The following is a 24,100-nucleotide window of genomic DNA, read 5'->3' on the forward strand; positions in this document are numbered from 1 at the left end:
TCGAGCCCCACATCGGCCTCCCTGCGCTGCGGGACGCCTGCTTCTCCCTCTCCCTCTCCCCCTGCTTATGTTCCTTCTCTCACTATCTCTCTCTGTCAAATAAATAAATCTTGAAAAAAAAAAAATAGCCAACAAGTATTTTTAAATGAAGCTAAACAAAAGAACACAGAAAACTGTGAATAGCTAGAATAATACTGAAACAGAAAAGCTACAAGGCACTAAGCATCACCAGATATTAAAATACATTACAGAACCTCAGCAAGTAATGCACTACTATAATTATGAAACATAATTAGACCAGAAGGATTCAGTAGGAAGTACAGAAATGAACTCAAGTACATATGGAAGTTTAGTATATGATAAAGGTGACGTCTAACATCACTGGACCAAATTTTTTTTTTAAATAGTGTTGGGAAAACTGGAAAATCATTTAGAAAATGATAAAATTGGGTCCATACCTCTTGTCATATAAAAGAATAAACTCTAAATTAGTAAGAGATTTAAAGGTAAAAAATGAAACTATACAATTAAATTCATATAAAATCTGTCTGTAGAACAAGGTTATTAACCATGACTCAATATCCATAGCAAATAAAAGATTGATAAATTTGACCACATTAAAAATAAAAGTTTCACCTTCTATGTGGCAATGAAATATCACAAGTATAATCACAGGACAAGAGGCAAATTGAAAGAAAATATTTGCAAAATCTGTAATAGATGAAGGGCTTATATAACACATATTTAAAGAACTCTCCAAAACTGAAGGAATAAAAAAAATTTTTTAAAAAAAGAGAAAAATGGGCAAAAGACATGAGCGGATAATTCACGCACACACACAAAAATTATTTAAAACTAGCCCTTTTTGATTTTGGCAAAAAGGAATACAATGACTGGATTTACACTTCTACTGCCCCTGGGAAACTGGTTAAAATGAAAGATACAAATGTTTTTGGATACTAAATAGGCAGCACAAGATTGAGATCCTTGAGAAAATGGGGATAAAAAGATTAGTTGAATCCCGCAGATGCCTCAGCTTTCTGCTTGGTGATAATTCCAAACTCAGGAACAGGAAGGGAAATCCTAACAATCCCGCTGAGACAGTGACTGAGTTCAGAGAGCCTCCTAAAGAGCCCGAAAATCCAGAGAGGAGTTCAGAAGAGGGAGCTACAAGGCAGGGGGACCTCCAGAAAAATCTGCTCGAGGATCTCCTTATCTGTAGTATAAAAGGTGGAGCAAAGAACCAATGAGGAGTAGGGAGAAGAATAATTCCCAGGGCTCACAAAGAGCTGGGAGTTGAGTTCTGACCAACCAGAGTAAGTCCTCACATGGAATTCCGTAGAAATAACAGAACTTCACAGCACAGAAGTAGGAATAAACTATCCACAGAGAATAGGCTACTATAGACTCATCTTAGCAAAGCTTAAAAATAGCCTCAAAATGAACATACTGTCTCCAAGACATTTAGCTTAAATATACAGACAAAAATAGACCAAAAGAATGGAGATGATATATAATGCAAACACTAATCAAAAGAAAGGGGGTGTAGCTATATTAATATCAGACAAAGTGGATTTCTGAACAAGAAATATTTTAGGGATTAAAAACTCTTGTTTTATAATGATAAAGGAGACAGTTCATAAAGAGGACATAAAAATCCTTAACATGTATACCAGTAATAGAATTTTGGAATTCTATATATAATTCTATTCAATATACATGAAACAAAAATTGATGGAAATAAAAAGATAAATCCATAATTATAATTGGAGGTTTCCATACTCTTTTCAGTGGGGATGTAGGAAATTTCAACACTGAACCAACTGGACCTAACAGACATTTATTAAACACTCCACCCCAAGACAGACAACAGAATACATATTCTTTTTAAGGGCTCATGAAATATTCAGTAAGTTAGCTCATATGTTGAGGCATTTAGTAATTCTCAATAATCTTAAAAGTACAGAAATCATACAAAGTAGTTCTCTGAGCACAAGAGAATTAAATTAAGATCAATAGCAGAGAGGAATTTAAAAACTTCCAAATATTTGGAAATTAAACAACATACTTCCAAACAACCCTGGGGTCAAAAAACAAATTACACAGGAAATTTAAAAAATATTTTGGAGGCACCTGGGTGGCTCAGTTGGTTAAGCATCTGCCTTCAGTTCAGGTCATGATCCCAGGGTCCTGGGATCGAGCCCCGCATCAGGCTCCCTGCTCAACGGGGAGCTTGCTTCTCCCTCTCCCCACTGCCTGCAGCTCCCCCTGCTTGTGCTCTCTCTGTCAAATAAATAAATAAAAATCCTTAAAAAAATATTTTGAAGTTAAATATAAAAACAAAAGAAATAAAAATGAGTATTACAAAGATCAGTCATTTCCCAGTTAAGAATTAGCTTGGCATTTAGTCAGAAGACTCATATTGTTAAGATTTCGATTCCCTCAAATTAATCTACAGTTCAACACAATCTCAATCAAAATCCTAGCAGGTTTTTGGGCAGAAATTGACAAACTGATTTTAAAATATTATACATGGAATTGCAAAGCATCAGAATAGTTAAAATAATTTTGAAAAAAAGAACAAAGTTGGAAGACTCCTATTACCTAAGTTCATGACCATGAAAGTGTGATATTGACTGTATGATACTGTAATAGAGAATCCAGAAGTAGACTCATTCATAGACGGTCAATAATTTTGACAAAGGAGCCAAAGCAATTCACTGCAGAAAAGATGTTCCCTTCGACACAGTGTTGGAGCAACGGTACATGTATATCTTCCCCTCCCCCCCAAAAAAGAGCCTTGACCCTTACCTTGCACCAAATACAAACCTGAAATAGATCAGGTATCTAAATATGAGAGTTCTATAAAACCCCTTGAGGAAAACTTACGAGAAAATATTTTGTGATCCAGGCTTCGGATAGAAGTAGCAGAAATGATAAAAGAAAAAAATCATAAATTGGGTCTCATCATAATTAAAAACATCTGCCTTCTGAAAGACAATGGTAAGAGATAAGGTAAGCTATGGATGAAGAAAGTATCTGCAAAGATCTGACAGAGGTTCCTGTCCTTAAAACATAAAGCTCTCTTAAAATAAGGCAATCTGATTTAAAACTGGGCACATTTGATTCATCAAAGAAGACAAAAGAGTGGCAAATAAACACATGAAAGATGCTCAGTATCATTAGTCATTACATAACTGACGCAAATTAACACTACTAGATATGACAACACATCTACTATAACGGGTAAAATTTTAAAAACTAATGAAACCAAGTGGTGGCAAGATGTGGAGAACTACCCATCACTGGTGGAAATGTGTAACAACAGTACAATCGCTCTGAAAACCAGTTTGGCTGTTTCTTTTAAGTCAAACATACACTTCCTTATGATTCTGGAAATCCCACTCTTAGTTACTCACCCAGAAGTTGTTAAAACACGTATCTGCATAAAAACCTTTACGTGAATGCTTTTAGCAACTTTACTAATAATTGCCCCCCACACTGGAAATAACATAAATCTCCAACAGGTAAACAGATAAACTGTAGTGGTTGTCAGTGGAATACTATCTATCTTTAAAGAGGAATGAACTACTAATGAACCACAGCATGGGTAAATCTCACAAACATTATGGGAAGTGAAAGAAGCCAGGCACGAGGGAATATAGCCTATAATTCCATTTATGTGACATTCCCCCAAAATGCAAAAACTATTGGGGCAGAGATCATTGTCAGGGGCCAGAGGCTAATGTGTGGCGAGAGAAGGGGACTGACTGCAGCGGGGAGGAGAGAAAGTTTGAGGATGACAGGAACACTCTCTATCTTGACTGTGGGGGCGGTTATAAGACATACATGTGTCAAAACACATCAAACTTGGGGCGCCTGGGTGACTCAGTTGGTTAAGCGACTGCCTTCGGCTCAGGTCATGATCCTGGAGTCCCTGGATCGAGTCCCGCATCAGGCTCCCTGCTCGGCAGGGAGTCTGCTTCTCCCTCTGACCCTCCCCCCTCTCATGTACTCGCTCTCTCTCATTCTCTCTCTCAAATAAATAAATAAAAAATCTTTAAAAAAAAAAAAAAAACACATCAAACTGTACGGCAAAAGGGTGACTTTTACTGTTTGTAAATTATACTTCAATAAACCTAACCTTCAAAAAGTATGCAGACTTTTAAAGAATTTTAATATATATTGCCAAATTGCCCTTCCATTAACTTAATTTCTTCTCCTACTCCCATTTAATTTCCATTGCCCCTGGCATTCTACAAGGGCCAGCACCCTCATCAGCCTCAATATCATCGAATTATTATTTTCGGCTTTTCCAATTTGGTAAGTTCTTTTAAAATGGTACTTCACTGCTTTTATCTGCATCTCTCTTTTTTCCAGTGACGGTGAACTTTTTTCATTCATTTCTGACAGCTGTATTTCTTTTGTGTTCTGTTCATTCCTTTCAATCATTATTTTAAGAAAATATTTGGTGTTTTTTTCTTACTAATTTTTTGGTTTGCTATATATATATCCCCAAATATCTTTCATAAACATACTTTCCAGTTTCTCATTTGTCTTTCTTTTTTCAATTTTTTATTTATTTTTTAAGATTTTATTTATTTGACAGAGACAGACACAATGAGAGAGGGAACACAAGCAGGGGGAGTGGGAGAGGGAAAAACAGGCTTCCCGCCGAGCAGGGAGCCTGATGCGGGGCTCGATCCCAGGACCCTCGGATCATGACCTGAGCTGAAGGCAGATGCTTAACAACTGAGCCACTCAGATGCCCCTTTTACAATTTTTTAATATAGACATTTTAAAATGTGAATTTCTCAATATTTTCTATTTTTTCTTTTGTACCATTACTTAGAAATTTCTTTCCTCATCTAGAGTTCAGTTAAATATTCAACCATGATTTTTAAAATTTTTTATAGACTCAATTTTTTCACTTTCTAAATCTCTGTCTGATAGAGTGGCTACTAGCCACATGGAGTTACTTAATTTTAAATTAATTGAAATTAAGCTTTTTCCCTGCATTTTCTTCTGGTTTTATGGTTTCAGGTCTTACATTTAAATCTTTAATGGGTTAAAGATCTAATTTTTGTATATGGTGTAGATTAAGAGTCCAACTTAATTCTTTTGCATGTCGGTTCCAGTTTTCCCACCACCATTTACTGAACAGACTATTCTTTTCTCATTGTATATTACTGGTGCCCTTGTCAAAGAGTAGTTGATAGTATATGTATGGCTTTATTTCTGAACTCTCTATTCTGTTCCACTGGTCTGTGTCTGTTTTTATGCCAATACCACACTGTTTTGATTACTATAGTATTGTCATATGGTTTGAAATCAGGAAGTGTGATGCCTCCAACTTTGTTCTCAAGATTGCTTTGGCTATTCAGGGTCTTCTGTGGTTCCATACAGATTTGAGGATTGTTTTTTCTATATCTATGAAAAATGCCATTGGAATTTTGATAGGGAGAGCTTTGGGTAGTATGGATATTTTAGCAATATTAATTCTTCCAATTCATGAACATGGGTTGCGGCAGTGATTGTTTTTCAACTGACACCAAAAGCACAGGCAACAAAACAAAAAATAAACAACTAGAATTACATCTAACTAAAAAGATTCTGCCCAGCAATGGAAAACACCAACAAAATAAAAAGGCAAGCTACCAAACTGTAGAAAATATTTGCAAACCCTAGATCTGATAAGGGGTTAATATCCAAAATATATAAAAACTCATACAACTCACTAGCAAGAAAATAACCCAATTTAAAAAATACACAAAGGACCTGTGTAGTTATTATTCCAAAGAAGATACACACATGCCCAACAGGTATAAGAAAAGGTGCTCAAAATTATTATCATCAGGGAAATGAAAATTGAAACCACAATGAGACATCATTCAATACCTGTTAGGATGGCTATTAGAAAAAAGACAAGAGCTAATCAGTGTTGGTGAATGTGTGAAGAGGAGGGAACCCTGTACACTCTTGGTGGGAATAGAAATTGGTATAGTCTTTATGGAAAACAGTGTGAAAGTTCCTCAAAATCGCACTATTGTATGATCCAGCAATCCAACTTCCGGGTATATATCGAGAGGAAAAGAAATCATTTTCTTAAAGAGATATGTGCACTCCCATGTTACCACAGCATTTTTCCCAATAGCCAAAATATGTAAATAACCTTAGTGGTCACTGGAGGATGAATGAATAAAGAAAATGTGGTAGATACAGGCAATGGAATTATTTGGCCATAAAAAGAATTATGCCATTTGTGACAACATGGATGAACATGGAGGACATTAAACCAGACACAGAAAGACAAATACTGTATTATCTCACTTATATGTGGCATGTAAAAATGTGAAACTTACAGAACCAGAGAGTAGAGAAGTGGTTGCCAGGGGCCTGGGAGGGGTGGGGAGCAGAAAATGGGGAGATGTTGGCCAAAGGGTATAAACTTTTAGTTAGAGGATGAATAAGTTCTAGGGGTCGAACATACAGCATGGTACCTAGAGTTAATAATGCTGTGTACCTCAAATTCACTAAGAATAGATCTTAATGTTCTCACCACAAAACAAAAATAACTATATGAAGTGATGAATGTGCTAATTAAATTGATGATGGTCATCACTTCACAACATATTATATGTTAAATCATCACTTCGTACATGTTGTACAGCCTAAATATATGCAATTTTTGTCGATCATACCTCAATAAAGCTGGTGGGGAAAAGCAAGCTAAAACTGAAAAAATTAATTAAAATTAAGTTAGATTTAAAATTCAGTTCCTCAGTCACACTAGTCACATTTTTAAAGATTCTTTTAGAGCAGTTTTAGATTCAATTTTGGTAAATTTAAAACAATTTAGGTAAAACTGAGTGGAAAAGTATAGTGAGTTCTCATATACCCACTGCCCCCCCCCCCCGACAATCTCCCCCCACTATCAACATCCCATACCAGAGTACTGTTGCAATGGATGAACCTACACTCATTACACAGCGACACATCATTATAACCCAAAGTCTATATAGTTTACATTAGGGTTCACTTTTGGTGTTGAACATTCTATGGGTTTTAAAATGTAAAACATGTACTCACCACTGTAGCATCATACAGAACAGTTTCACTTTCCTAAAAATCCTCTGTGCTCTACCTATTCATCCCTCCCTCCCCTCTAAACACTGGCAATCAATGATCTTTTTCGCATCTCCATAGTTTTGCCTTTTTCAAAATGTTGTAGAGTTGGAATTATACAGATTTTTACTTAGTGATATGCATTTAAGGTTCCTCCATGTCTTTTCATGTCTTGACTACTCATTTCTTTTTAACATTGAGTAGTAATATTGCGTTGTTTGGATGTTCCACAGTTTATTTATCCATTCACCTATTAAAGGACATCTTCATTGATTCAAGTTTTAGCAATTATGAATAAAGCTGCTATAAACGTGTGTAGGTTTTTGTGTGGATATAAATTCTCAATTACTTTGGGTAAATACCAAGCAGTGTCACTGCAGATCATATGTTATGAATATGTTCAGTTTTTATTTTATTTATTTTTATTTTTTTTTAAAGATTTTATTTATTTGACAGAGAGAGAGACAGCGAGAGAGGGAACACAAGCAGGGAGAGTGGGAGAGGGAGAAGCAGGCCTCCCGCCGAGCAGGGAGCCCGATGCGGGGCTCGATCCCAGGACCCTGGGATCATGACCTGAGCCGAAGGCAGACGCTTAACGACTGAGCCACCCAGGCGTCCCTATGTTCAGTTTTTAAAGAAACCGTGAAACTGTCTTCCACTGTATTATCTCACTTATATGTGGCATGTAAAAATGTGAAACTTACAGAACCAGAGAGTAGAGAAGTAGTTGCCAGGGGCCTGGGAGGGGTGGGGGGCAGAAAATGGGGAGATGTTGGCCAAAGGGTATAAACCATTTTTCATTTCCAGCAGCAAGGAATGAGAGTTCCTGTGGCTCCACATCCTTTTCAGCATTTGGTGGTGCACTGCCCACATCTCAAGTGCTTGACAGCCACGTGTGGCTGACGGCCACCGTACTGCACAGTGACACACAGACTACTTCCATCATCAGAGAAAGTTCCATCGGAAATGCTGCTCTGTTTAAAAGTTACGTGTTTATACAGTGAAAGAGGAGCTAATGTGACTTTTAATTTTTTTTCTCTGCAAAAATCCATCCCTTCTCCCACTGGATTTGGATGGTTCTTTGTTTATAGTCTCTCAGAAGTTCAAATTTCAGCCACTTAACTATATGTCCATTAACAAATTATTTAAACCCCTCTGAGTCTCAGTTTCCCCATCCTAATTACTTCTTAGTTTAGTGCATTAAATGAGATAAACAAGGTAAGATAAATCACAACACGTTAATCCTCATTTGTAAACTCTTCTCGATTAGGAGTTTGATTTTTGAATGTCTCAGTATGATACTGCGAGGATTCTTCCTGGAAACAAAAGCTTAATACTGTACTTACCCGATCAGGATTTCTGTAACCTAACAGTAGATTCGCTGCTTTTATATCACCATGAACATATTCATTTTCATGTATATATTCCAGTACATCCAACTATGAAAAAAATATGTGTTATGCTATATTCAAAATGTTTGAAGTTGATCATGAGTTTGAAATAGATATCAATATAACCTTACATATTTTTTTTCATAGTAACAATAGCAAAGTGACATATTCTATAATTATGTATTTATCTATTTATCACAGGTACCGGTCACTTAATCCTGGAAAAAAGTTGAATAACATGATCCCCAAATATCAAGTGTTTTAATTAAACTTCTGAGAGAAGGAAACCAAGATTCAACAGTGCCTATGCCTATGCCCCTGACAGCCTGGTTGGCCAAATCACCCTGTGCAAAGAGGAAAAACACAATAAAATCAGAGATCCAAAATAAAATAATCATGAAGTTCCCTCAGCAGTTCCTCACCCAACCAATGATTATAAATCAAGTTTTGGAGACCCCAGAACAAAACACCATGTCCATGAGCACATGGAAGGTCATTTTCCCTCTGGACAGTAATAGAAAATACCTTAGCTTCATCTTTGAAGCCCTTGAGCCTTGCATGTTACCTACACCCAGTGCTCAATAAACATTTGCTGGCTGGCTAAATGGATGAATGGATGAACGGGAAAATTAACAAGTTCTATCTGCCACATCCCAACCTGGCATGAGCAGTTTCATTCTATTTAAAATGGAAAAAAACAAAATGGAGCTTGGGCAAACCAAACACAAACAAGATAAGACAAATATGTGGTATAAACAAAATGTGTGCATGGGTGCTATTAAGATTTCATTGCTTCTTATTTGGCAAAGTATATATTATTCATTGCCATAGTAATTACTGCCACCATCCCAAACTCATACTAAAAACTTTATAGCACCCCCATACCATCACGTGTTTAGTATGGAAAATAATATATTTTGCCACCGTTTGCATTGTTATAAATATAACCGACAAAAGAGAGGTTATTCTTATACCAATGCAAGCTTGTTCTGATATGTAAAACAAAGCTGTGAGGGGAAAAAAAATCAGACTGTAGAACCAATGCCTAATTGAGTTTGTAGTGCCAAACACAGCACATTCTGTCACTTACAGAGCCCACTGTTATCAATTTCACCAAAATAGCCTCTACTCTAAATAACTGACATTTCTAGGGCAATAATCCTTCATTCTCTGATAATTCCACAAAGGGCAATGATTTGTATATTGTAACAAGTAAATAATCTGAAAATAAGGCATGTGAAATAAGTCATTCATTCTTACCACTCGGATACCTAGCTGCAGGACAGTTGACTTTTTAAAAGTACCATTCTGGTCTGAGATCTTCTGTAAATCTATTCCTAGTCTTTCCATTACCATAAATCTGTAACTATAAGAAGAAGACGTCAAAAAGAGATCTTAAGATAGCAATGCTTGAAACTGCCTATTTATGAATTTGAAACAAGGAAAAATACCCCCAACCCAACAATGAAGAATACTGCAATCTGAGCCATTAAAGAATGAATGTACATTAATAATCTTGCCGTTCTTTTACAGAAAGATACTAGTCAGTATTTATTCTGCAGTTAGTTTCTAATAGAAGGGAATGCTGTGCTCAAACACTCACGCTCAGTCATAGGTCATGAAAAGAGAATGCTCTTTCATTTTTATTTCATCACCCTCTCACTATATGACCTTGAACAAATTATTTGTCCACACAGAAAATTTTATTTATATTTGTTTCTTGACCTTATAAGTCATATTTTACTTTCTCTACACACTTATAAACCTGACTTTAAAAAATGTACTTCTTTTCAGAGCGCTTGGGTGGCTCAGTCGGTTGAATGTCTAACTCTTGGTTTTGGCTCAGGTTGTGATCTCAGGGTCATGAGATCGAGCCCCGCGTCAGGCTCTGCACTCAGCGTGCAGTCTGCTTGAGACTCTCTCCCTCCCCCTTTACCCCTCCCACCCATACTCCCACTCTGTCTCTCTCTCATAAATAAATAAATAAATCTTTTTAAAAAATGTACTTCTTTTCTGTTTGTCACCTCTGCCCCTTTTCTTCCCTTCACTTACATGCCCACATCAGCCCCTAGTCTACATTTGTGTATACACGCATGAACACAGAAATAAAGGAATTTTTGTCTTGGTTTTACAAAAATGTGATCTTATTACATGCACTTTTCTGCATCATACTTTTCTCCTTAGTATCTCACTGAAACCCTCCCACTATACCTCCCAACTGGTATAGCTCTAACTGATTTCTTTAATGGGCTGCATAATATTACATGATATGGATATACCATGATCCACTCAGCCACTCAGTCCTCTATTAACAGCCCTTTACTTTGTTTCAAGATTACTGATCATTCATTTTGTTTTTACTGATAGCATTTAAACACCATTTGAACAAAGCACTGACCACTGAGCCTATTTCCTCACCTAGGGAAAAAGACATCACCTATCTTAAAAGGCTATTGGAAGGGCAAGATGGGGTACCAAAAAACTGATTTTTTTCTTTTTTAAAAATCACTAGTCAATTATTTATATGTGGTGATTTAAAAAAAATGTTTCTATAAAATTTTGTTGTGCCTTTTCTCAAGAGACAAAGCTTAATTACATCTCCTCTCTTGTGTATGGAGTAGACTTAGTGACTTGCCCCTAGCAAAGAGACTATAGTGGAAATATGTGACATCACTGTAAGATTCGAAATAAGGCAGAGAAAGACAAATACCATCCGATTTCACTCATGTGGAGTTTAAGAAACAAAACAGATGAACATAGGGGAAGGGCGGGGGGAAGAGGGAAGCAAACCATAAGAGACTCTTAATGATAGAAAACAAACTTAGGGTTGATGGAGGGGAGGTGGGCAGGTGATGGGCTAAATGGGTGATGGGGATTAAGGAGGGCACTTGTGATGAGCACTGGGTGTTATATGTAAGTCATGAATCACTGAACTCTACTCCTGAAACTAATATTGCACTGTATGTTAACTTTATTTTTTTCAAATTTTTATATAAATTCTAAAGATTCAATTATAAAAAGGCTGTGGCTTTATTCTTGAATGCATGCTCCTATGTGTGCATGTGCTTTTTCTCCTTCTCTCTCTCTCTCTTTCAATTATTTGCGCTAGGGGAAGCCAGCTACCATGTCTTTGTAACACTGAGGCAGCCTGCTGAGAGACCTATTATTGAGAGGCCTGGGGAAGTGAGGCCTGTAAATAATCACATGAGTATATTTAGAAGCAGATCTTCTTAGGCCTGCCAACAGCCACACGAGTGACCTTGAAACCAGATCCTTCCCCACTCAGGTCATGAGATGACTGCAACCCAACAGACAGCTGACTACATCCTCAGCAGTCCTAAGCTGGAACCATCTGGGGAAGCCATAGTTTCCATGGGTAACTTCCATGTTGGTTACCCATGGAAACTAAGATGATAGTAGTCTGTTGTTATACACTACTATGATTTGGGCAATCTGTTATATAGCAAAGATATTACAGCACATAAGACACAGTCATAGAATACTCAATTATAATTCCATTTTACCTTCTTCCCTTGAATTCAGTAATACCGGATCCATAAAACAGAGGAATTCCTAAATAATCAAGTTGTTTGAGTTCTATCCAGTTTTTGACTACAAAGACAAATTTAACAGGAAAAAAGATATATATATTTTTAGAAATGTTATTTCTTACTTTTACATAGATTCTAGAAGTTATTTAGCTAACCTAAACAGAAATCAGACCTTTCTAGTAAATGTTTTAAAGAATCAAATATATCTATCTAGTGGCTTCAAATTCTATTTACCACTATAATTAACATAAAAACATATACAGAAATTTTAAATTAAAGCAATTATAACCAAAACAAAAGTAGTCATGGTCATAAAATGCATTAGCATCATATACACAAGTGTTTCTATTCATGAAAAAAATTCATTCCCTTATATGTTAAATTTTAAAATATAACATATGTTCAAAAAATTAAAATAAAATGAAATAGAACATATGTTAAGTACCAAAGAATCAGTAGAGAGATGGCTTTTTCTTTTCCATTACTTAAAAATTTGAAGCCATGGTAGTTGAAAAAATAGAAATTGGGCAGAAAAATCATCTTACTATGAAATTGTTATACAGAAACTGCTTTGATTAAATTTAGTTTTAAAAAAATCAAATCCACTGAAACCGTCAGGTAGCTTACCTTTTCTACCATATATGTTTAATGTGTATGACAGCTCTACAATAAACAATCAAGTTTAATGAATTCTATTTGTCACCCTGACATAGTTTAAGCAGTTGTAAAGACCATTGTCGTACCATTTAGAAGGTTTTCTTAAGGAAAACAAAGTTAATTATTGAGGCTAGTCTCATCATTCTTTTTCTTAAACATAATGCAGAGGACCTTGACTATTATCGTTTTTATTCATATTAACCTCTTGAAAGCTCTACTTAGTCCATCTATATTGTGCAGTGTTTACAAAATGCTTCTGTTCTTCAGCTCTGCTCACGTTCATTTCACATTCAATTCCTCTAACTGGGGGTTCTTACATGTGATTTCCAGCTCCAGTTAATTTCCCAACATTCAAGTTTCTAACACTTTTAACTTATGGTCTAAATCATTTTAATGTTTAATCACTTCCACATACCTTACACTAATCCATTCTATGGCCATTCCTTTTGTTTATATATCTACTGCCCATTTTAATATCTTTTCCTTACAACCTTTGACACCAAATGGTTTCCTATGAAAGAAATGATTTCATTCTACTATCTTTTATACTTAGAGAACTCTTGGTAGCTTAGACCAACAACTTGACATTGTACATAAAGTAGCAGAAACAATTTTGATTTGAAATATATAACCCACTATGTATATAATATCAACATTTACATAGCATCTATCTTACTTTTATATAATAGTTAATTATATCAATTACAATAATATTCTAATTGATAATAATTTTCCAGAGGCCAGAAAAAAAGAAAAATATTAATATTCACTTTAGCATATATATATATATATACATGCATATGGAAGTAGCCTGCTTTGCTAAATTTACTTACTATAGTCTTTTTTTGCAGCTCTTTGATAAAATTTAAGTTCTGAAAATAATGGGCCATTTTCTTGATATTCCTATAAAAGAATAATTAATTTTATTAGGAAACAATAATCTTAAAGATAGATTTGATATTTCAACTGTGAAAATATGAGTATACATTCATAGTATATAAACAGTGCTTGAGTAATTTATTATAAAACACAGGCATCAAATTTCCACAAACAATCTCAGAAAAGCACTAAATAAACTTGGAGAATCTCATGTTCAAATTTAATATACTGTAATGCTATCTCTACACAATCTTACACATGAAAGTAGTCTTCTTATGGAAAAAAACTTACTAAAAGCACTGAGAAATGTATATACACAGACATTCAATGTCTACCAACATGGACATGAGGGTAGATACACTGCAGACTACCATGGGGTTCATTCACACATGACACCTTTACTAAGTAACGACTGTATTTCATTCATTGTACTAGGCATAGGGGATACAAACAAAAATAAAACCTCATCTTTGCCTTAAAGGACCTTACCACTTAGAGTAAAGAGGAAGAAAGGGAAGAAAGGAACGGAGAGACAGCTAGATAGGATATAAAGACGACAAATGTCAACACAGAAGAACAAAGTTCTCCAGTCTTTACATTTTAATAATGTGAAAATATACTATAACAGTACATTTATTGATAAGTAAAATTAAAAGCTAAGTTAAAAACTGTTTTTACAAAGCTACCAGGAATAAAGTAGAAAACAAAAAAAGTGAAATATATATGAAATACAAATTTAAGAGTAATACTTACCACTTTTACTACATGTCTTGCATCTTTACCCGGTTTATTTGCGGGGAAAGCTGCAGAACAAAACATAGGGTGGAAGAGAGAAATAGTCGTTCCCAATTACTGAATTTCTACTATGACACTGTGCTAAGCATTTTACTTATCTTCACTTATTACATCCTCCAGAGAACCTCTTCTGGTAGGTATCATCTTCATGTTACACAAGATACTACTAAGGTTCGACAAATTGAATAATTTGCTCACTAAGAAGTGCAGACTGGGGACTGAAACTCAGTCCATCTGACACCATAGCCCACACTTTGCCATAAACCATATTCAAATATTCAAACATGGAAAGCAACAGATATTAATCACACAGATCCAAATGTAGGGGGAAATATTTTCTGGATATGTAGCATTAACTAGTATATGATAAATAGTAAAATCTACTGATTCAATTTTACTAAATTAAAATCTATGACAGTTCAGAAATGGAAACTGATTCATCTTTTTTTTTTTTTTTAAAGATTTTATTTATTTTTATTTGACACAGAGACAGAGATAGTGAGAGAGAGAGCATAAGCAGGGGGAGTGGCAGGCAGGCAGAGGGAGAGGGAGAGGGAGAAGCAGGCTTCCCGTGGAGCAGGGAGTCTGATGTGGGGCTTGATCCCAGGACCCTGGGATCATGACCTGAGCCGAAGGCAGCCGCTTAACGACTGAGCCACCCAGGCACCCCTGGAAACTGATTCATCTTAACTGGAAAGTTCAAAACAATTTCTGTGTGGCAAAACTCTAAAATAAATCAAGAGAGAATGAGAATAAAGTCTTTTAAAAATCATTTTCTGAACCTGGCAATCAATGATTCCTACATTAAATAATATGTATCTCCTAAAAAGCTCACTTCAAGTTATCTAACTTCCTTTTATTATTTATCATTTGCATTTTTAAAAATTTCTTCTTTATTCATTTATTATTTAAATAGGCTTCACAGCCAACATGGGGCTCAACTCACAACCTCGAGATCAAGAGTCACCTGCTTTATCAACTGTGCCAGCCGCTGCATTTTAGATATAGTAATCAAACTTCTGATAATTTCACTGTTCAAATTTTTAGATCAAATCAATCCTTTCATCTATACTATCTAAATTATTAAAAAGTTATGGTTTTCAAATCTTGATAAGTTAATGTGTGTATTTATTTGTACTATGAAAGTCTAGAATCTTGTCATTCATCTCTTAACTCTTCATCCATTCATTCCTTCAACTAACCAATAGTTATTTATCATGAGGCCAGAACTTGCAAGGCACTGTGTCAAGTGTTAGTAGGATGTTTAAAGGAAAATGAAAGGAAGGAAGGTAGAACTACTGTTGAATACTATTAAATATTAGCACCTAACAGATGGAGAACAAGATCAATTCTTCAAGTATATTTTCAGTATGTTTCTCAGACGCCATCCTCTTATGACTACTACTAAGATTTCTCCATTGATAACTAAGATAACTCCATCAGCTTTCCTCTTTTGCACATGATAGATATTTAAAAAATCATAAATTTACCAAAATATATTAATTCCACTTTACAGTCGAGCCAACTCACGCACAACTTTCTTAACCGTTTTCCAAAAATTTTTATGTCAGCCTGTTATCAACCATTTGAAAAAATTATTACTTCAGTGTTACTTGATATGATATAAACTGTGAACCCAGAGCTCTTTCCAAAGAAACTAAATGTATTTATATCAAGTAATTTTGACCTTTTAACCTTGATGCATGTAAAGTCATTCCATAGTCACCCATACAGTAGTCCCAAGGGAACTGCAGGAGGGATGGATGACCCATATCTAAGGCAAGAAAAAACTAAAGAGAGTGAATATAGAAGAAGGATTCCAGTCCTGTTAGAGAAGAAGGGGTAAGAAAGGCCTTTCTTCCCACCTCTGGCAGACTATTTTTACTAGGGTGGTGCCCAAGCCTGGGGAGAAACTGCCCTGTCCTAACCCCGGTCCACTTAGTGCAGTACTGACTCTGGGCAGGGGTCTTTGCTTCCTGAGGTAGAAGTTGGTAGAAACTTCCTGCTTCTTGTCTAAAAGCAAGTGGCCCCAGCAGCAAATACATCATCAAGCCCAACAGATGCAAGCAGAAAAGCACAAAAGAAAAATTGGTGGTTTCAACTAGATAAATAACTTATTTGGGTGCTAATGGGAAAAGAGATATTTAACCAGTGCAATGGGCTACTCCTTGCTGATTTCAATGAGTATAGCCCTACTACTTTATAGCCTTTCACATTATTTCACGTGAACATAACTGTGTTGACAGATACTCAAAACATCCCACACTTGTCATCTGATAGCTATATAATATTCTCCATAAACTTCTAAGTTAGATTATACTTGAGGGCTTAAATCCAAAATCAATTGACTAGAAAGCTCTTGGAGATGGATGATGAACAAATAAATTGTCCTCATTATCATGGAGGTCTCTTTATAGTAATTAATCAGTTAATTAATGAAATATTTATTTTCTACTATAAGCCAAGCCATATTCTATCTAGTGAAATTAAAAGATAATGGAAAACAGACATGGTATCTGCTTTTAGAGTCTAATGGAGAAATCGGACATTCATTAAATACTCATACACAAGTGCAAAACTGTAATTATAATAAATGTAAAAGGGAGAGGTAGACAGTAATAAGCAAATACATAATTTAATCTATATAAAAGGGAATTATTGAGCAAGAATAGTTGAAGTGATGATGGGCCAGATGTAAATCTAGTTAATAATTTCTGCCTAATGAAAGGTTTTAAAAACTTGAGGTGTATAGTTGGACAATAGGAAACACATAATTAGATTTGCATTCTGAACAGATCACTATACCACAGTGTGGAGAACACTGAAGGGAAACCAGAGTAGATACTGACCGATCACTAAGGATTTAATTTTGATAGACCAGAGGAAAGAGGACTATAGCTTGGACTACACTATCAATGGTAGATAAAGAAAAATGAACAGATTCCAGAGATTTCAGAAAGTGAAACTGTTAGGACTTGATAAAGGAGGGAAAGGGATCTTGTTTGGTAGGTTACTGCTGATTAATCTATTCAGGGTTGAAAAGAATGATCAGAAACAGTGATAGTCTTGAAGTTATAGCAGTCTCACATCTTCATTTAAATTTCTAACCAGAGGTCTGATGAGCTGCTAAAAAATGCATATTGCACATATAAGATATCTGCCCTACTAGCACTTTTTTCTCTTCATTGGGAACTCTGTCTGGTTTTTCCCTTGAGGAACCGAACTGCCTTCTTCCCATGTGGATCTAGTAGGGCTGCTTAACACAGTATACCTGCCCTTACATCTCAGAGTTGGGCAGATGACCAAACCTGGCCAATTGGAATATACGAGCCCATTGGCCACAGTAGCCAGTTCAGAAAGAGCAACATGCCCCAACTAGGCAAAAAGTTATTTCCTAGGATTTGAAAGTAAAATGCCATGTAACAAAAGGCCATAAACTGTAAGGATACCAAATCCTAGAAATTACTTTCCTCAGCTAAATGGAAAATGAAGTCTGAAAATCAAATCCAACACTGAAAAAAGTAAGGGTAAAGCAGGAAGAAAGGGACCTGTTGACCTTGCTTAAGCTCTAGACTACGCACACCTGAAGTCAGAAAAGCCCTATACTTCTGAGTTATAAGAGTTAATAAATCCCCCCTTTGCTTAAATACTTTTGAGTTTCTGACACTGGCAGCCAAAGACTTACACAGAAGGCAACTAGAAAAGCTAAAATATGATGGAGTCTGATAAAGAATGTTAATAAAGTAGTGGAGTTGATAAACCAAAAACCTTCTTCTATAAAATAAACAAGATGATGAATATAATAAATCAAACTTTCTTATAAATGAAGAGTTGATCTGGTTAGATAGATAGATAAATAAATAAATAGGAAGCCCAAAACAAAGAGAAATTGAAAAACCAGAGGGAAATGTACATGAGCATTAATGTTCTAGGCTGTGCTGCAGGCCCGAAAGAGGCTGCCTACTCTGGGTAGCCAAGGATATTAGTGTTAAAGCCCTCCTGGGAAAAAGACAAGTCCTTGGGCCTGCAACAGGCAGAGATTTGAAGTTAAGTTGGCCACATAAAGTCAAATTTTCCAAGGGCTACATCTTCAGTAGTGTGAAACATTAAAAAAAGAGAGAGAGAGAAATGGGGAGATGAGGGAGGGGAAGAAAAGGAAAGAGGGGAAGGAGGGTGAGGAAGGAGAAGGAAAGAATGAAAGTAAGAAAGAGAGATTTCACCACTGTCAAACACAGAAAGAGAAACAAAAACAAGACAGAAGAAAGAGAAATTAAGGAGTCGATCCCATTTACAATTGCACCCAAAACCGTAAGATACCTAGGGATAAATCTAACCAAAGAGGCAAAGAATCTGTACTTAGAAAACTATAAAATACTCATGAAAGAAACTGAGGAAGACACAAAGAAATGGAAAAACATTCCATGCTCATGGATTGGAAGAACAAATATTGTGAAAATGTCAATGCTATCTAGAGCAATCTTACACATTCAATGCAATCCCCATCAAAATACCATCCACTTTTTTCAAAGAAATGGAGCAAATAATCCTAAAATTTGTGTGGAACCAGAAAAGACCTCGAATAGCCAGAGGAATGTTGAAAAAGAAAAGCAAAGCTGGCGGCATTACAATTCCGGACTTCAAGCTCTATTACAAAGCAGTCATCATCAAGACAGTATGGTACTGGCACAAAAACAGACACATAGATCAATGGAACAGAATAGAGAACCCAGAAATGGACCCTCAACTCTATGATCAACTAATCTTCGACAAAGCAGAAAAGAATATCCAATGGAAAAAAGACAGTCTCTTCAACAAATGGTGTTGGGAAAATTGGACAGCCACATGCAGAAGAATGAAACTGGACCTTTTCCTTACACCACACACAAAAACAGACTCAAAATGGTTGAAAGACCTCAATGTGAGACAGGGGTCCATCAAAATCCTAAAGGAGAACACAGGCAGCAACCTCTTCGACCTCAGCCGCAGCAACTTCTTCCTAGAAACATTGCCAAAGGCAAGGGAAGCAAGGGCAAAAATGAACTATTGGGACTTCGTCAAGATAAAAAGCTTTTGCAAAGCAAAGGCAACAGTCAACAAAACCAAAAGCCAACCGACAGAATGAGAGAAAATATTTGCAAATGACATATCAGATAAAGGGCTAGTATCCAAAATCAATAAAAACTTCTTAAACTCAATACCCAAAGAACAAATGATCCAATCAAGAAATGGGCAGAAGACATGAACAGATATTTTTCCAAAGAAGACATCCAAATGGCCAACAGACACATGAAAAAGTGCTCAACATCGTTCGGCATCAGGGAAATCCAAATCAAAACCTCAATGATATATCACCTCACACCAGTCAGAATGGCTAAAATTAACAAGTCAAGGGATGCGGAGAAAGGGGAATCCTCCTACGCTGTTGGCGGGAATGCAAGCTGGTGCAGCCACTCTGGAAAACAGTATGGAGGCTCCACAAAAAGTTGAAAATAGAACTACCCTACGATCCAGCAATTGCACTACTGGGTATGTACCCCAAAGATACAAATGTAGAGATCCAAAGGCGTACATGCACCCCAATGTTTATAGCAGCAATGTCCACAACAGCCAAACTATGAAAAGAGCCAAGATGTCCACTGACAGATGAATGGATAAAGAAGAGGTGGTACATATATACAATGGAATATTATGCAGCCATCAAAAAGAATGAGATCTTGCCATTTGCAATGACATGGATGGAACTGGAGGGTGTTAGGCTGAGCGAAATAAGTCAATCAGAGAAAGACATGTATCATATGACCTCACTGATATGAGGAATTCTTAATCTTTGGAAACAAACTGAGGGTTGCTGGAGTGGTGCGGGGTGGGAAGGATGAGGTGGCTGGGTGATAGACAATGGGGAGGGTATGTGCTATGGTGAGCTCTGTGAATTGTGTAAGACTGTTGAATCACAGATCTGTACCTCTGAAAAATATAATACATTATATGTTAAAAAAAAAAGATAACAGGAGGGGAAGAATGAAGGGGGGTAAATCGGAGGGGGAGACGAAACGTGAGAGACGATGGACTCTGAAAAACAAACTGAGGGTTCTAGAGGGGAGGGGGGGTGGTAGGATGGGTTAGCCTGGTGCTGGGTATTAAAGAGGGCACGTTCTGCATGGAGCACTGGGTGTTATACACAAACAATGAATCATGGAACACTACATCAAAAACTAATGATGTAATGTATGGTGATTAACATAAACAAACAAACAAAAACAAAAACAAAAAAATCCCCACCTTCTGTGGCTTAGACTCTGAGTGTAAGGAAAAGTAGAGTCTTTCCTGATAATTAGTTACTCCAAAGCCATCTTCAGGAATTTGAGGCTCAAATTTACACAACAGTATGGTACAAGGACTTGAAGCCAAATGACAACCCAGAATACCTTGCAGAAGCAAAAGAAACAAATCTTCAAGAGACACACTGGACCCACATGATTACCAGAGATAAAGCATGGCTAAAGAGGAGTCAATGGTCCAACACTACAAAACAGGAAGGAAAGCAAACAAAAGGCATAAACCCCAGGAAATTCAGACCTTCCATATAGCTCAAATACCTGCTTGATATGATAACAGACACAAAGTATCAGTAGCATAAGAAACAATGCAAAACATTCTATGAAAAAATGAACAAACTGGTTGTAATTCAAAAAACATCAGAGATCTGGGGCGCCTGCGTGGCTCAGTTGGTTAGGCGACTGCCTTCGGCTCGGGTCATGATCCTGGAGTCCCTGGATCGAGTCCCACATCGGGCTCCCTGCTCAGCAGGGAGTCTGCTTCTCCCTCTGACCCTCCTCCCTCTCATGCTCTCTGTCTCTCATTCTCTCTCTCGCAAAAAAAAAAAAAAAAAAAAAAGAAACATCAGAGATCTAAGAGACAGGGACCAAAAACAAGAAATACATTAGAACTCCAAGAGGAGGGATGCCTAAGTGGCTTAGCTGATTAAGCGTCTGCCTTTGGCTCAGGTCATGATCCCAGGGTCCTGGGATCGAGCCCCACATTGAGTTCCTTGCTCAGTGGGGAGCCTGCTTCTCCCTCTCCCTCTGCCTGCTGCTCCCCTGCTTGTACTCTCTCTCTGACAAATAAATATTTTAAAAAGAAAAAAATAGAACTCCAAGAGGAAATATGGGAATAAGTTTGAATTTGGAATAGTCCAATGCTGGAAATTACACACACATCTATCTTTAGTAGAATGTGTAACAAACTGAATTATAGTCATAGTATGAAATACATTGTAGGAAAAAAATGAATGCAATACAGATGTAGTAGTAATATAGATATATCTTAGATATAATGTTGAGTGAAAAAACACACAAAACAAAATGTATATTTATGATTCTATTTATATAAATTAAAAACCCACGAACAAATTATATATGCTTACGGATACACACACACACACACACACACACACAATAACAAAACAGTAAAATAAAAACCATAAAGAGTCTAGACAGTGTTGTTACTACTACAAGGTAGGGAAGAGATGTCAGAGCTTCTAGAACACGGTTTGTTGATATTTTATATGCTTGACCCAGATGGGGACTGTGAGTATCTTGGTATTACATATATTTTCTTGATAAACTATATGTTGTATGCACTTTTCTATATATTAATATATGTAATACATATATGATCATTAATATTTAAAACCTAATGAATAGCCAAATGGTAGATCAGATAGAGCTACAAAGGGAACAGTGAAACAGATTAGATCTGAGGAAATAATCTTGAATTTACCACAGAGAAATATAGAGATATAAAATATGAAGAAGAGATTATGAACCACTAAGGTAATATGTGACAGAAACACAATTTTCTAAAAAGCTCCAGAACTAGAGGACACAGAGAACAGAGGACAGGTACTTTTGAATAAATAATATCTGATAACTTTCAAATACTGATAAAAGTCATGAATCCTCTGATTTAAGAATCACAAGTCCCCAGCAAGATAAATAATAAATCTGTACTCCAGCCCACCATAGTCAAACTTCAGAACATTAAAGACAAAGTTCTAACAAACAACTCAATAGAAAAGATTAGATTACATACAAAAGATAGATGAAGTGACAGTAGACTTTTCAATAGCAATAAGGCAGTAAGAAGACATTGAATAATATCATATTCATATGCTGAGAGAAAATAATTATCAATCTAGAATAAGGTTCACTAAAAACACGGACAAAAATAATGTACAAAATAGGAACATGATGACTAGAGGTATAGTGTTGTAATGCCATGCATTATCCAGGAGAAAAGTAGAGACACTGATTAGCTTCTCAGTTTATTAAATCAAGAGAGTGTATTGAGTTTATAGGTAACCACTAAAATAATAAACTTCAGAACTTCAAGATCAATAAAGAAAAAAAGAATAAAGAAAACCTAAAAATCTAATAGAAGATCAGGAAAGAATAGGTTCTTTAAAAAAAAGGCAGGGTAAATATAAAATATGATAAGTGAAATATATTATCAATTTTATATCAATTTTTTACCACAGCTTTTCATATTTTATTACCTCTGAAATTTGAACAGCCCTAATAACTGAAGACATCATACAGTTGCTGCTGACCACATAGCAGTTTGACAGTTTCACTGCCCATACAGTCACAAAGCTAGTCCCAGGTGTCTATTTGTCTTCACTTTGGTTGAGTCATGTACATTGCCTGGTAGTATTGTTATATTTAATTGTCATTTACAATGATTGGTGCATGCAGAAAAATTAATTAACCAGCCCAAAACAGAAAAGTGGGACATAAACTTGATGGTAAACTTGAAAAAAATGTTCCTTAAGATAGGACAGCAACACTGAGTGCTCTACGAGTTCCATATGTAAGGCTATTTTAAAGGTATTGTGTCATAGTTTAATGTGCACTATTAGGTATTAGATATAAAGCAGATCTTACATAAACACAAAAGAATGATTCAAGAGGAAGAAAATTATGAACTTTTAAGCATCTAATGGAGGCTCAACATATGTATATAAAATAGTGATGTATCTTAAAATCACAGACACCTTATATATGAAAAAAAATGCCAGTGATCATAATAAATTTGAGTAGACTAAATTCACCAGATAAGAAACCATAAGATCATTAGAAAAATAAATAAATGTATACTATTTATGAGACACAACTAAAACCTAGTGATGCAGAGAAAATAAAAAGATAAACTAGCCAAAACAGGCTGAAAAAAAGGTTGGAATATTTGTTTTCAAAATTTTAGAAATCTCAGGAAAGAAGAATTACTAGATACAAAGTTAGTCCAACCTAATCATTAAGAAAATGATTCAATGGAAAAAAAAAAGATTCAATGGAAAGACTAAATTTATGAACTTGAAAGCATCTGATAATGTACTTTAATGCAGAAATAAAAAACCATCACAATTATAGGAAAAAAATGAAAAAGCACAAAAATCATGGAAGATTTTAAAACAAATCCATGATGTATAGGCAAGCAGATAAAAATAAGTTGAGGGCGCCTGGGTGGCTCAGTTGGTTAAGCGACTGCCTTCGGCTCAGGTCATGATCCTGGAGTCCCTGGATCGAGTCCCGCATCGGGCTCCCTGCTCGGCAGGGAGTCTGCTTCTCCCTCTGACCCTCCTCCCTCTCATGCTCTCTGTCTCTCATTCTCTCTGTCTCAAATAAATAAATAAAAAATCTTTAA

General features: G+C 36.0%; 1 protein-coding gene across 4 annotated transcripts in view; it reads right to left on the reverse strand.

Annotated features, from left to right (window-relative positions):
* VRK2 (VRK serine/threonine kinase 2) overlaps nt 1–24,100 on the reverse strand; it is a 114,339-nt gene that overhangs the window by 54,968 nt on the left and 35,271 nt on the right. For all 4 annotated transcript variants that reach the window (XM_021701302.2, XM_021701299.2, XM_021701300.2 and 1 more), the window contains exons 3-7: nt 14,357–14,406; nt 13,558–13,627; nt 12,041–12,128; nt 9,777–9,882; nt 8,472–8,564 (exon numbers count right to left, since the gene is read on the reverse strand). In XM_021701302.2, the coding sequence (XP_021556977.1) occupies nt 8,472–8,564; nt 9,777–9,882; nt 12,041–12,128; nt 13,558–13,627; nt 14,357–14,406 (407 nt within the window). The remainder of the gene's footprint in view (nt 1–8,471; nt 8,565–9,776; nt 9,883–12,040; nt 12,129–13,557; nt 13,628–14,356; nt 14,407–24,100) is intronic.

This window comes from Neomonachus schauinslandi, chromosome 10, assembly GCF_002201575.2.
Source record: "Neomonachus schauinslandi chromosome 10, ASM220157v2, whole genome shotgun sequence".
Lineage (NCBI taxonomy): Eukaryota > Metazoa > Chordata > Mammalia > Carnivora > Phocidae > Neomonachus > Neomonachus schauinslandi.